This window comes from Phaethon lepturus, unplaced genomic scaffold (assembly GCF_000687285.1).
Source record: "Phaethon lepturus isolate BGI_N335 unplaced genomic scaffold, ASM68728v1 scaffold44233, whole genome shotgun sequence".
NCBI lineage: Eukaryota > Metazoa > Chordata > Aves > Phaethontiformes > Phaethontidae > Phaethon > Phaethon lepturus.
Window position 1 is genome coordinate 3860 of NW_010527832.1, and position 12640 is coordinate 16499.

Genomic DNA, 12640 nt, shown 5'->3' on the forward strand with positions numbered 1-12640 from the left:
CTCAGAAGGATCATCATCTTCCATGTCCTAGAGTGGGGGCTGTTACTTCTCCTTGAGTGCCTTCTGCATTTACCTACCGCCGAGAAACTCCCAGTTGCCCCGCAGACTGTGGTCCTGCTGCCTCGGCCAGGATCGTGCGCTGCGGGTGGCTTGTCTTCTGCTGCGCAAGGCAGGGTGGCTGCAGCTGCTCTGGTTCCCTCCTCTGGTTAGGTGAGTGCAGGGCAACCCAGTCCTAGTGTTGGCAAGCTTTCCAGCTACTTCATTAGTTTTAATAGAAACTCCGAGGTAACTCAGTGCCTGGGAGAAGTCTCTTTGGGTTTTTCAACAAAGCTTTATCTCTTTAGTCAGCAACAGTATGTTGCTACTTGGCCTGAGCTATCCCCCTGAATGCACTGCATCCTTAAGGCACCTTTCAGGCTGTGTGCGTATGGAGCACCCGGAACCGTCCCATTCCCGGAGCGTAATGGGAATGAGGGGTGATCTGTTGCAACTGATGTGCATGTAGGGTGCTTCCCATCATGCAAAAATGTGCCTTAAAATAGAGGAACTTCTGCCAGTGTCTGTTTTACCACTGTTAAATGTAGCTGGCCAGGGGCATGGGCAGAGAAACACTGAGGCTAGTGTGTGCTGTGATTTGGTAGTATGTGCAAATAGGACTATAGGTACAGCTTCTGTTTTTTAAATATTAACAGTATGAAACTAAGCTAATAAAAATGTTTTTTTAATGTGGTATTAAAATGCTGAACAGGATTTTGTTACACTGTAGAGTAAAACAGCTTCCTGAAGAGTATGAAAGTGAAGAGTAATAATGTAAGATTAAAATGCCTTTGACAGAACAGGACTTAATGTAAGCCCACATACTTCCCAGTGTTTCATCTGGGGCAGACTTTCCCAGTGCTGATGGCTGCTTTTGACAGTGCAACCTTAACCAGAGTGATAACAGAAGTTGACACTTTTGCTTTTTTGTGTTGTGTTTGTGATAAATTCCAGGTGGTAGTTTTGTGCCATTGAAGTGGGACAGATGGGCAGTGCCAGTGCTAAAGCAGTTGGGCAGATGTTAGGCAGGGCTGCAGCTGCCTGTAACTGGTGTGGCAGCAAAGAGCCCACTGAGCCATACCCCCTTCTGACCAGGCTGTAGAGGCAGCTTTCTTGTTTTGAACTTAGGACTAAAACAGGATGGCATGGCTTTTCCCTTCTTTTTTTGAAGCTGCAGAGCTTGAAACATCTTGGTAGTTTAGGTTCAACCTTTTAAAATTCCCCCACCCAGCTGTCTTCACTTCCCATCTTGTGAATGTCTCTATTTACCAGTTTGTTGTGAGGTGCTTTTATGAAGATATGCAAAGCAGCTGTCAATTCTTACATAATTAGAGAAAGTAAGTGGTGTTAAGTGTAGAAAACGTTAGCTGATCTCAGACAGCTGTGTTTTGAGAGAAGTTCTCTTACTTCTTCCTTGGTAATTTGTAGTAACTTGTCCAGAAATGGGTTCTTCAAAACAACAGAGGTGCTGGGATACACAAGATGCTCCAAGATCCCAGAGACATGCTTTATCTTGAACAGGGATTCCCATAATGGTAGCAAATTTTGAGAGTTTCAAGAAGAACATCTTTAGCCAGAGAGCTAAATTAGGTCTGTCATGGTGCCAATCTAGCTACATCAGTGATGGTTATCCAGTGTCTCTTCATACAGCTTGCTTCTGTGGGCCTGCCTAGATGTTTCCCATTCTTGCATCGAACACCAGGTTGAGGCTGTGGGTGTGGGCAGGCATGTGAGATGGAGCCTGCCAGTGTGCTCTGCTGCTTTGAGTCTCTTCACCTTCAGACTGAGACCCACCGTCTGCAGATCTGGATATTTACCCTAATTCTTGTGTTCATCTTTACCCCAACTTGTAGCTCAACTGAGCTTTCTGGGTGTAAATTAGACACTTTCCATATAAACCAAATAGCAGCTCTGAGTTTTGGAGATAGTTCTCCCTTGTGGAGTGTAAATTCCGAGACAGGATTTAAAGGATTGTCTGGCTTGCTAGTGGCAGCAAAAAAAAAAAACCCAAACCCAAAAATGCTTAAAAAGAAAGGTGTCTTTTTCAAGATTCCAAACTCATGTGATACAAGATTGTTTCTTGAGTCTGTCCTTTCTGCTTTTTGCAGGTTTTGCCTTAGACTTCATGATCTGCCTTGTTCTAAGGGAGTGCAACTGCTGTGCTGGTTTGTACTTTGGCAGCCTTTGTAAGTTCTGTTTAAGAAATTAAATACCCAGGCCTTAAGCTCAATCTGGTACTTTTGGGAGCAAATGCATTTCTGTATATAGCTTGTTGTGCCTGCAGCAGTCTGAGCTATGGGGAAGAAGGCAGGTGATCTTGGGCACCAGGTGGTTTAGAGCATAATATATTCTTTTAAATTTCACTTACTGTGTTACTAGCATAGAATTGTCAGTTCTGGGGTGAGACCTCCATGCAGATGATTCCTAGCAGACTGAAAGATGAGCTTTGGGCTGAAAGATTTAGGTAACTTGTGTAAACGGCTGCTGTACACCTGCAGAGGAAAATACTGGCCATGGTAATACTGCTCTTGAAACCAGTTTAGCCTTATGTGCCAGTTAGTCTTTCTGGAGTTCAGCTCTTAATCAGAGGGTGGCTTGTGTTGGTTGGTGTTTTGCATCATACGTTTGCGACAATGTCAGTGTGCCAAGAGGTCCAAGGTCTTTTAACTCTCCTGTTGACAGCTGAACTCGTGTGGTCTCTTCTTCAGTGGTTTGTGATCTTTGCAGAGAACTGGTGCATTGTGTGCACAGATGTTTGAAGTGTTTGCTGGGCCACATTTGTAATACAGGTGTGCAATTAGTACCTTCTCCATATAATGCTGGTAGGTATCTCTGGTGGGAAAAACTTGATTGCTTGGTTTGTAGTGGCTGATTATCTCTCTCTAGTGCTCCTGATTTGGGAGACTTGTCGATCTACAAACTAAAACTTCTGGCTTTTGCACAGGGATAGAGGAGGTGGCAGAGGGCAAGGGTGCCTTGAAAGGGCTGTGATTTAATCTAGGAACAAATTGTCTAATACAGACAAATACATTATTTAGAAATGTGTGCTTTTATAAGATATAAAAGGGACGTAGCGTGGAAGGATAAAAGTGGTTAACAGAGCAGCATATGTAAAACCGTGCAAATATTGTTCCTTTCAGTGTGGACTCCTGAGTGCTTTGAGCCCACAGGAGTTAGATGAATAACCTGTGTACTGTATAATTGCGGGGGCGGGGGGAAGAAAAATGGTCTTATTTTTCAGAAATGACTCTGTTTTCTTGCAATGTGTAGCAGGCTCTCAAACAGGATCTGGAAGCTGTGATGGGCTGGTTACATTTACACTTGTGAGTTAATGGTGTGTACTAAAGAACATCATGAAATGGTTCTTGGTCATCAGCCGGCAGTTGCTTGCTGCAAGCTGTGTTTAGCTGATACCTGTGATGAAATGGCAGCAGTTTCAGTCTTGCCTGAAAGAGGAAGTCACGGTGCTGCTGAGGCTCGACAGGAAACTAGTGCAGGATGTGTAGACAGATTTGACAGCTTGGTTTCCTTTGGCTAGGAGAATGTACACATTTTAACCTGAACACAGACTTCAGTAGCTTAAAAATAAAAGGAATCTTAACAAGCTTGACGGCTTGTGGTTTCTAATTCAAATTGCACAGCAAAAGTGAAGGCAAGATCATGCAGATTCTTACCCCTTGGTGTAGTAGGGAACACTGATTGTGTACAACGATGCACAAAATTTCACTTAATTCTTCACAGTCAGTAGTTCATAGATCAACTACAACATATTGCAGCTACTTTGAATTTTTAAAACTAAGAAGCTCCCGTAGTAACACCGCATTTCACATGCTTGCCATTAAGATCAAAAAATTAGGCTTGCGCAAGAGAGGTTGTGGCCCTTGGTGTTGGGGTGCATTTGGGACAGCATTTCTTGCAACTTGTGCTTAGTAAATGGGAACCTGCTGTAGGTACTGTGGATTTCTTCAGCCTTTTGTGATCTGTCAGTGTCTTTTGGTGTGTGCACAGCCCTGTGTGAACAAAGTGCATAATTTCATATTTTCCTTTGCACTAGGGAGGATTACTTATCTACACAGCATCCCACTGGAGACTTGAGTTAACTGTTCATTGCAACACTTGCATCTCTGTTACCACTTTTTGGGGTTAATCCTAAATGCAGATCAGCTGTCTCCCATAAAAATGTAACTGAGCTTTAAAGCTCTCCAGGATACTGTTGAGTTCTGTGAAAACCTGCTGGTGTTATCACATGCCGAACAGATTAAAATCTAAAATATTAGAAGTATGATCAGTTAACGTATACTTTACAGAAGCACTGAAGTTTTTGATGACAATACAGAGAGGTTTGAGAAATTAAATCAACTCAGTGTTGTGGTTTGTGGTTTGTTTTTTTTCTTTAAGATGTCTTTAGGTCTTGTTGAATAGAACCAAGCCATACTGACTTGCATTACATTCCCAGTACTTACTAGCTCTCCTCTCTGGGCTTGGCCAGATGGCTCATGATTACATGGCTCAAAATCTACTCATTGCACTCAAACTGGGATGAATTCAGTGCTTTCCAGTCTTTTTCAGTTCCCTCAGATAATTAAAACTATTTGGAGCATTTTCTAGTCCTACTGGGTGTTATATATGTAGACTTCCTTTTATTAGGCTACTTCAGAGGGGAAGCAAACAGAAATCCCTTGTAACTTCTCTGTTTCTACCCTCCTTGGTGTTGCGCTCTGTGGATGAGTTATTCTCTAGTCGGATCTCATATTGCATTAAATGACTTTTAAACCGCAAGTCAATGATGTATGTGTCTTTAAAGCTATTCGTATGGAAGAGTAGGTCCCAGGATAGTGCATCTAAGCTCCCTAAAAATGAGCTTGTTTTCTCCTGTATTCTTAGAAGTGGAAAACATGAAGTAGCTCATCCAGCTGATCTAGAAAGCCTACTAATCCAAGTAAAATAACTTACTCAACAACTCCGCTTTCCCACTGGTAAGACTTTGGAGGCCTATGCTTAACATTCTAAATATTTTTAAAACTTGAGCCACCTTATTTCAGTATTTAAAAATAAAGTTATATGTCAATTTAAAAAAAAAAGTATGGGGATCCCTTTTACCTAAAGATGTGCTCAAATGCATTTTGGTTGTTTAAAGAAGTGTCTAATGGGGGTGGGTGAGGCAGTTAACTGTGTGAGAGAAGTGGTAGTTGCTTGGTACATAGAGAGCTTCTTAGTGGGCCAGTTCAATGTTTTTCATGGTAAATTTTGTTACATTTCTTCCTTTAGGGAAAAAAAACAAACACAAAACCAAACCAACCCTGCTCAGGCTTTTCCAACCGCACTGTTGTGCAGTTCAGGTTCTGCTTTACGCTCCTGAGTGAGGCCTCAGGTAATGTGCACTCTGTTTTGTTCCCACTGGCAGAAAGCTTAAAGGATCGGGTCACCTGGTTGGAAAAGGTGGTGTGTGGTTTGAGTTCAGAGTCTTTGCCTCATGCTCACACCCGTGTAAGGTTGTACATGTTTGAATCAGTGATGTGGGCCTTACCAACTCTTTTCTTCAGGAGTGAATTTGAGGTGCAGGGTGAGAGTAAGCAGTGCTTTTATAGGAAATAATCTTAATTTGAACTGCTGGTGTTCTTTACAGTATGAGAGTAGTTATGTAGATGAAGTTGATTGTTCACTGCAAGCATCAGAATTGAGTGTTGCAGGAATAATGCAATCTGCGTGCAAGGCATGTGTGTACAGCTTGTGCTTTGTCTTAGCTGGTGTCTTTGGCCTGAGCCCTTACCAAGTATAGCAGCTTCTCTCCCAGAGCCATTGTGGGGACTTGGCTGTGTCTAAGGACAGGAAAAAAGTGGAGCTTTGCAGTACACTCATGTGATTTGATGTGCTTTCTGATACTTGTTGCTTGCTTGATGCTCTCTGGAGTAAGGAGTTTTAAAGAGTAACACTAAACACATCTTTCTTCTCAAAGGCATATATGAGCTTTTCTTGTATGAGTGCATATACAGCTTTTTAAGATTTATAGTTACTTGTGGATTGGTATGTTGCAATGCATAGGAAGTGCTTCACAGTCTGGGTTTTTCCTCTAGTGTGCTTTCTGTTTTCTGGAAAGGCTGTCTTGAAGCAGATGTGTAACCTGCAGATTATGGGTAAACAAGGAAATACAAATAATTGGGGCAAGAGGGCAGAAGAGGAGGTAGAGCAGGAAGGGAAGGGGGGAATACAGAATGGAGGAGGAGGAGGTGTCTGCCAGGGGGAGGGCAGGGTGGAAGGTGAGACCGGTTTGTCTACAGGGGTGGCTGCACAGTGCTGTTAACCTGGAGGTGGATGTGCTCCTTCTCCTGTGATGGCACTTGGGGTGAGCAAGGGCAGCTGGAGCAGGGATTTCCTGAGTCTGGGTGGGCAGTGTAATGAATTTCAGTTGAAAGTGAAAAAGCATAGAAAAGTGGCTGGGAAACCCAGTTATGGGGAGTTGTTTTATACTACAGTTATTAACTCTGAAAGGAATTCATGAGGGCTGCTACATGTGCTGTGCAGCGACACAGCTGAATGGCTGTGTTTGGGTAAATCCTAAACCAAAAGGCAGGGGATGGTGCCTTATTGAATGAATAAGGTTGGCAAGCTGGTGAGGCATGCTGGTAATTTGGGCTGGTTTTAGTTGGAGTGTGCTTGAGTTGGTTAGCTGATACCTGTTTTGATCTGTTTTTTCCTTTTAAACTCATCCCTTTCCACCTTTGTTTTCAGTGTGAAGCCTTTCTTAATTTGGGACTAAGCTGCTCTGTTCCATTGCCTGCTTGCTTTCTGGTGACTTTTTTATTCTAAAATGTGACTCTTTCCTCTGTGATCGGTGCCACCAGCGTGGCAAGGCAGAACTATGTGAGCACCTTCACAGTTGAGGCAATATTGACTAATATTACTTAGATAAAAAGAGTTAGGCTGACTTGGAACACAGAAAATGTCTTTTGAAATGGAAACAATTGCTTTGTCCTTCTGAGTAAATGTGTGTTTGCTTCAAGGCCAAATTTCAGAGCTTTTTGTAGTATTAATGAAGGGCCTGTTGATAAGGCTTAGCTATGCATACTGCTGATCATCCTGTGTGAAACTGAGGTCTGCTGCATAAATTGACAGATTCTTGTGTTTTGATATTGAATACAGCACCAAGTAGAGGACTGGTGATAATGCCCGATGCATGTGCAAATCCTTTGACTCTATGTGTGTTGAAAGATGATGTATAGACAGCAGTGTTTTGAGTGTGTGATGTACAAGATGCTGGCTGATGTCCTGCTCTGAGAAAGTCTTTGCTGCCATTCCCTAAAATTGACTGCTTGTGGATCTCTCCATGGCTTGTGGGAATGGTGGTGACTAGTATTCCCCTTATAAATACTGTTTTTAGGAACGTTTGAGGATGTTTGTTGTGAAGGTAGCTGGCGCTCTAAATCTTTGAGCATCCCTGCAGCATTTGAAGAAAAGCTAGTGGTCTGAGGTTTATTTTGAATTGCTAGTAATTACTTTTCCTTGCAAGCATAACTGTGTGATATGCAGTATCAAATCATGTTGCTAGCTATGACCAGAACACTCAAAAACCTGAAGCTGCATTATCTTTCTTCCAGATCAATCTGAGAAGTGAAATCCCCAGGAAGTGCTCAAATGCATTGTTCAGTAGAGATCGATTCTGTTTTTTAATGGAGTTACCCACAAATGAGAGCCATGGCAACACCCTTGCTAGACTAAAGCATTGCCACCATTCTGAGGGTAAATTTGCCACAGTGGATGTCTCATCTTGTCCTCTCCCTGCACACCCTGGCAGGGCGTAACTCAGTTTGCAAGTCTTCGCTGCTGAAAATAAAAAGTACTTCAAATAATATGGAAATGTTGAAAGTCAGTGGGAGCTTTGCTGCTAGGCTTGCTGGGATCAGGATTTCACACCTGTATAAGAAAGAATGGCTAAAGGCCTGGTACTTTCCTAATTAGAGTAATATATTAATGAAGGGCAGCTGTGTCTGGCAATGGAGGTAGCTAAATCATGTTTGGAGGACGTACTGATGGCAAAAACTGATTTAGTTCATGTGTGAAAGTTTGTGCTGGGATGATGTTGAAGTAGCTGGGTGCATCATGATTGTGTAACGTCTGGAGGGTGATATGATTCCTTGGGGACTGGATGCCCTGCTGAGCTTCTTAGTGCTGTTAGACACTTTGAAGTGGAGATACAGATATGTGTTAAGTAGCAACTTTAACCAAAAGTTTGTAGAACTGTAGTTAGGCATTCAAAAAAAAACCCAACCCCAAATAGGCAGGGGTAGGAGGAATTAATCATGTTTACTTCTGTGTGTACCTGCTTATTTTTATCCCATAAACTAGTTTTGAAGCTCATACTGCTGTGTTTCCTGCTCTCCAGAGGGAAGGAGGCATCTGTGTTACTTAGCAGCTATCAAGACCCAAGCTTACACTTTTGGCTTTCAGTACATTCAAGACTGGATGCTTCCATGCATTAAAAACTGCTTGGAAAAGCATTAAGACCTTTTTTGCCCACCTCTAGGTAACTAGGCAAAAACCCCATTGTGTATTGGAGTGACTGAATTTACCTAGTCCTTCTTCCCAGTATAGAAAAGTGACCATGCCAAACATAGTCTTAGGTGGTGTTTGGCAGTTGTATGCAGTGGGAGGGGTCTAGCTGTAGGGAAGGAGATATTTGCATTTATGAAAATGAGCAGCTTCCTTTCTTGTCCATGTGTGATGGAGAGAATAGATCTACCATGTCACCTAGGAATGTCTTGTTTTCAGATCCCATGTGTGCGATTAGTGGTTTGGGCTCCAGTCAAAGCAGTAAATGTCATTGAGCTATCTAGCGAGAATGAGAAACATTTAAATATGTCTATCTCTTTTTTTATTCTAGGTTCTCATTGGAGTTGATATTCTAGTAGACTTCGGCTATGCAGACGATCAAGTGTGTAGTCGTGGGTGATGGTGCTGTTGGTAAAACCTGTCTCTTAATTTCTTACACAACAAATAAATTCCCGTCGGAATATGTACCAACGGTAAGTGTGTGGATGGCTCCAGTTATTCTTTGGGCATGATGGGATAAGGCAGCATGAGTTTCCTTATGAGTTTTACATAAAGTAGCCTTTATGGCGTGCATGCCTTAATAACTTGTTCTTACAGCCTGCTTTCCTGTTGGAGACTGACTAGTACATCATGGAAAAGTAATAATCAGTGTGTTTGGTACACTGCTGCTGCCTATCTTTTGCATTACCTGATAGTGCTGGGATGCCTTTCCTGCATTTGGTTGGTTCCTGCTGCCTGACTGCTTTGCAGAATCTGGACTTCTGTTTGTTGATGGCTACCAGCTGGATTCTGTGAACAAGATTACTTGCAGTTGTTAGGACTGCTGAGTGGAGAGCAAGCAGCAGGAACACCTGCTCTCCAGCTTGCTCTCTCAGTTCTTGCCACATCTTCATTTTTAGAGAAAGTACTATTTTATGTTGCTAGAATAGTCAGTGACTACAGTTAACATTTTCTGATGCTCATTTTCGCTTTGCAGCTCTGAAAGATCCAGAGGTCATGCAGTGAACTATGGAGTGTGGCTAGTTATTTCTCATGCTTAGCTGAAGTCATATTTGGATTTAGACTGCACAGTCTCATTCAAGTTGTACTTCCAAACATTTGCCAACTTTTGTGTAGTCCTTGACTATTTCTAAGTAAGCTTTTTGAGTTTTACAGGCTCAGTTTTCTGAGATACCGAATCCCCTGGTTTATCTAAAGATCATGTTAGGAGCAGTTTGCTGACTGCCTGTGAGGCATGTACATTATCTTTCTAATAGAAAAATGCTTTTCTTGTTCATATTGCATATTCAAGATCAACATACTGACACTGAGGTGGTTCAGTTTTTTTTAGTGAGGATGCTGAAAGAGACTTTGACATCTGGATGTTCTTTTTCCTGGTTTTTCTCTGTTAGGGACCTGAAAAGGCTGTCTTGTACCCATACAGAAATTGAAGAGTTTATTTAGGTAGCCCAAACAAAATTGGGAAATGCATTGCAAAGAGGTTGAATGCCTGTTGGTGAGAGTCAGTGATTTTTTTTTTTGTTATTATAAAGCAACTTAAAAGAACAGCTAGCTCCTCTGAGATGCCAGGTAGCTCTGCCTGATAGCTCTTTCAGAATGGCTACTTCTTTATAAAAATGTCCTCTCCTTGTGGCAAAGAAGTTGCAGTGAACTTCATTGCCTCTGTTTGAGGTATTGGCTTTGTATGCTGTCCCAAACATCTTCAACTTGCCAAATTTGAGGTTTGTTGAGAATAGGACAGGCTCCCACAGAACAAAAATATTGGTGTTTAGTTGTAGATCTGAAATGAAAGATGAAGGGACTCCCAAAGCTGAGAATATTCAGGTTGGATGCAGTGGCCACTGTTAGGAACCTGAGGGTTGTGCTGTAGGCATGGAGATGTAAGTTCATCTCATTGAGATCCTCTCTCTATGGACCGCTGGGGAAGAAGTTGCCATTCTTAAGTTTTTGAATGGTGTCAAGTATCCTTTTGTCATGCTTCTAGGACAACTACATCCTGTCTGAACCTGTAGAAATCTGCCCTACTTAAGCTATTCTTTATGGTCAAGACAAATTGAAAATGATCAGTGAGTTCAGGCAGTGGGTGTTTTTATACTTAGCCCAAGTGAATTGACCCTTAATTATGTTGAAAAATGTTATAATCTTAAAATGTGTATTTTGAAAGCTTGTGAGTTAGTCTGCTGTCCTGCAGATAGTAGTACTGTCTGTAAATCTCTGCTAACAAGCGAAGTGGAAAGAGCTATTGAAAGTAAGTTACTTGCCAGTAAAGTGTGTTCAAGGTGTGCTAAGGCTTCTTTACAGCACTGCTTAAAATTGTCCCATGTTTCTGGAATAGTATTTACCTCAGAACCTTATGGCTTGAGGAACTAGCTGTTCTGGGGATATCACAGCCCTATTCTTAATTCTGTGGATGGCCTAGAGGTGTATTTCATACTCTGGTAAGTAACCTCTGATACTCCAGCTAATACTTCTGGCAATAAATAGGCAAAGAAATATAATGGATAGCATTGTTCCCAAAATGAAAGCAGGCTGTCTGAGAGTTGACAAGTTTTAGTATTCCCAGAAAGTTTGTGGCTAAATAAGGACCACTTTTAGAGTAAAGTGGGTAGGACTCAAACTGCTTAACAAAACTGTTAAAGCAGGAAGAGAACCTGAAGATAAAGCTCTGCTTTTGAGAACCTGGTACTGGTGGTAGCTGAAGGCCAGTGTGCCGACAAGCGCTGGGAATCCAGCTGCAGCGGCTACTGCAAAGTGTTGAGAGGAAGGTGGCACCCTTCTTCCTTGAGTGTGTTCAGCAGTAACAGGGCACAACGCAATTGGTAAAGGTAGGGTGCTTTAGCACATCAGTAACAGTCTGGCTTCAAACTGAGCTGATCTGTGTGCGTGGGCACTGGAGTGGCTGGTGTAAACTGCCTGTGCTGTTGCTCTGCAGCTGTACTTGTGCAGCAGCGTGGCCAAAACATTGATGGAGAATGCACCAGTTCAGACTGATAGATTAGTTTCTTTGACTTGGCTCTGTGTTTTGCAGCTCTTTTTTGAGGATATTTCCCAGTGGGAGATGGGTTTCATACAGGCAGCATGTTTTTGACATCATTGCCATTCTCAAAAAAGGCAGTGAGGGGCATGCCTGTGGAAAGGCACTGGTGACAGTTGGGTAGTGGCAGATCAGGTGTGAGTCCTGTAACACGAAAGCTCATGCCACCTGCTGTAATGGGCTGCCTGGACTGGCAGGAATTGAAACTTCTTGTTGGTCTAATTCTTGCTCTGGTTTTTAGCCTGTTTGGCACAATTGAGGATGAAATTGTCTGTGGATTATGCTTAGACTGTAGTTGCCAGGTTTGTCTGAAGGCTAACCTTGTAAGCCTGGCCTCCTTAGGGCTGAACCCCAGACTGTTTCAATAGTGACTGTGCCTTAAAAAAAAAAAATATCTGTTTTGCAGATAGGGAGATTAAAAAGAAAACAAACAAACAGAAACCCCACCAAAAACATGATGAGGGCAGAATGCATGCTAATCCCCCTGAAGGGCAGCTACAAGGAGTTTTATCAACCCCCTGTCCCCTGGGCAAAAATGAGGGGATATCTTTGGGGGGGATTAAGCTGCTGACCATCTTCTGACATCTGAAAAAAACAAATTCTCTGGCCTTAAGTGTGGAGCATACCAGTTTCTTGTTCTGTACACAGCAATAGATGAGTTGTCAGCCTGACTTGGCCTTCGGAGTCTTGAAGTAGTAGTTGTGGCATATCGAATATGCTCTGTGAAATGCCTTCAACCCTCCTCCAGCCTGGAGGTCTTACTTTTAGCTGGACACTTTCTGGGGTGTTCAGTAAGGCAAAACTTAGTGCAGTGTGTAAAGAATTGGGCTGCAGGTGATGGAGATGAGTGTTGGAATCTCTCACAGTACTTCAAAATCTTGAATGCTAATCCAAAATAGTATGAGAGGTGGGCTTCTGCTTCTAGCTGATTGTTCCTGGGGATATGCAGCATGTTGTGGCCATAGCTGCTTTCTCAGTCACTGTGAGTTGTGATAAGTTGGGGGGGGGGGGGGGGGGGGGGGA

At 42.6% G+C, this 12640-nt stretch overlaps 1 protein-coding gene across 4 annotated transcripts in view; it reads left to right on the forward strand.

The window, feature by feature from the left end:
• The first annotated feature begins 6367 nt into the window (after nucleotides 1–6367).
• CDC42 (cell division cycle 42) overlaps nucleotides 6368–12640 on the forward strand; it is a 17898-nt gene continuing 11625 nt past the window's right edge. For 3 of the 4 annotated variants that reach the window (XM_010283485.1, XM_010283484.1, XM_010283486.1), the window contains exon 1: nucleotides 8908–9056. In XM_010283485.1, the coding sequence (XP_010281787.1) occupies nucleotides 8952–9056 (105 nt within the window). In that variant the 5' untranslated portion in view covers nucleotides 8908–8951. Of the gene's footprint in view, nucleotides 6380–8907; nucleotides 9057–12640 lie in introns of those variants that run through there. The other variant, XM_010283482.1, reaches the window with a different exon arrangement.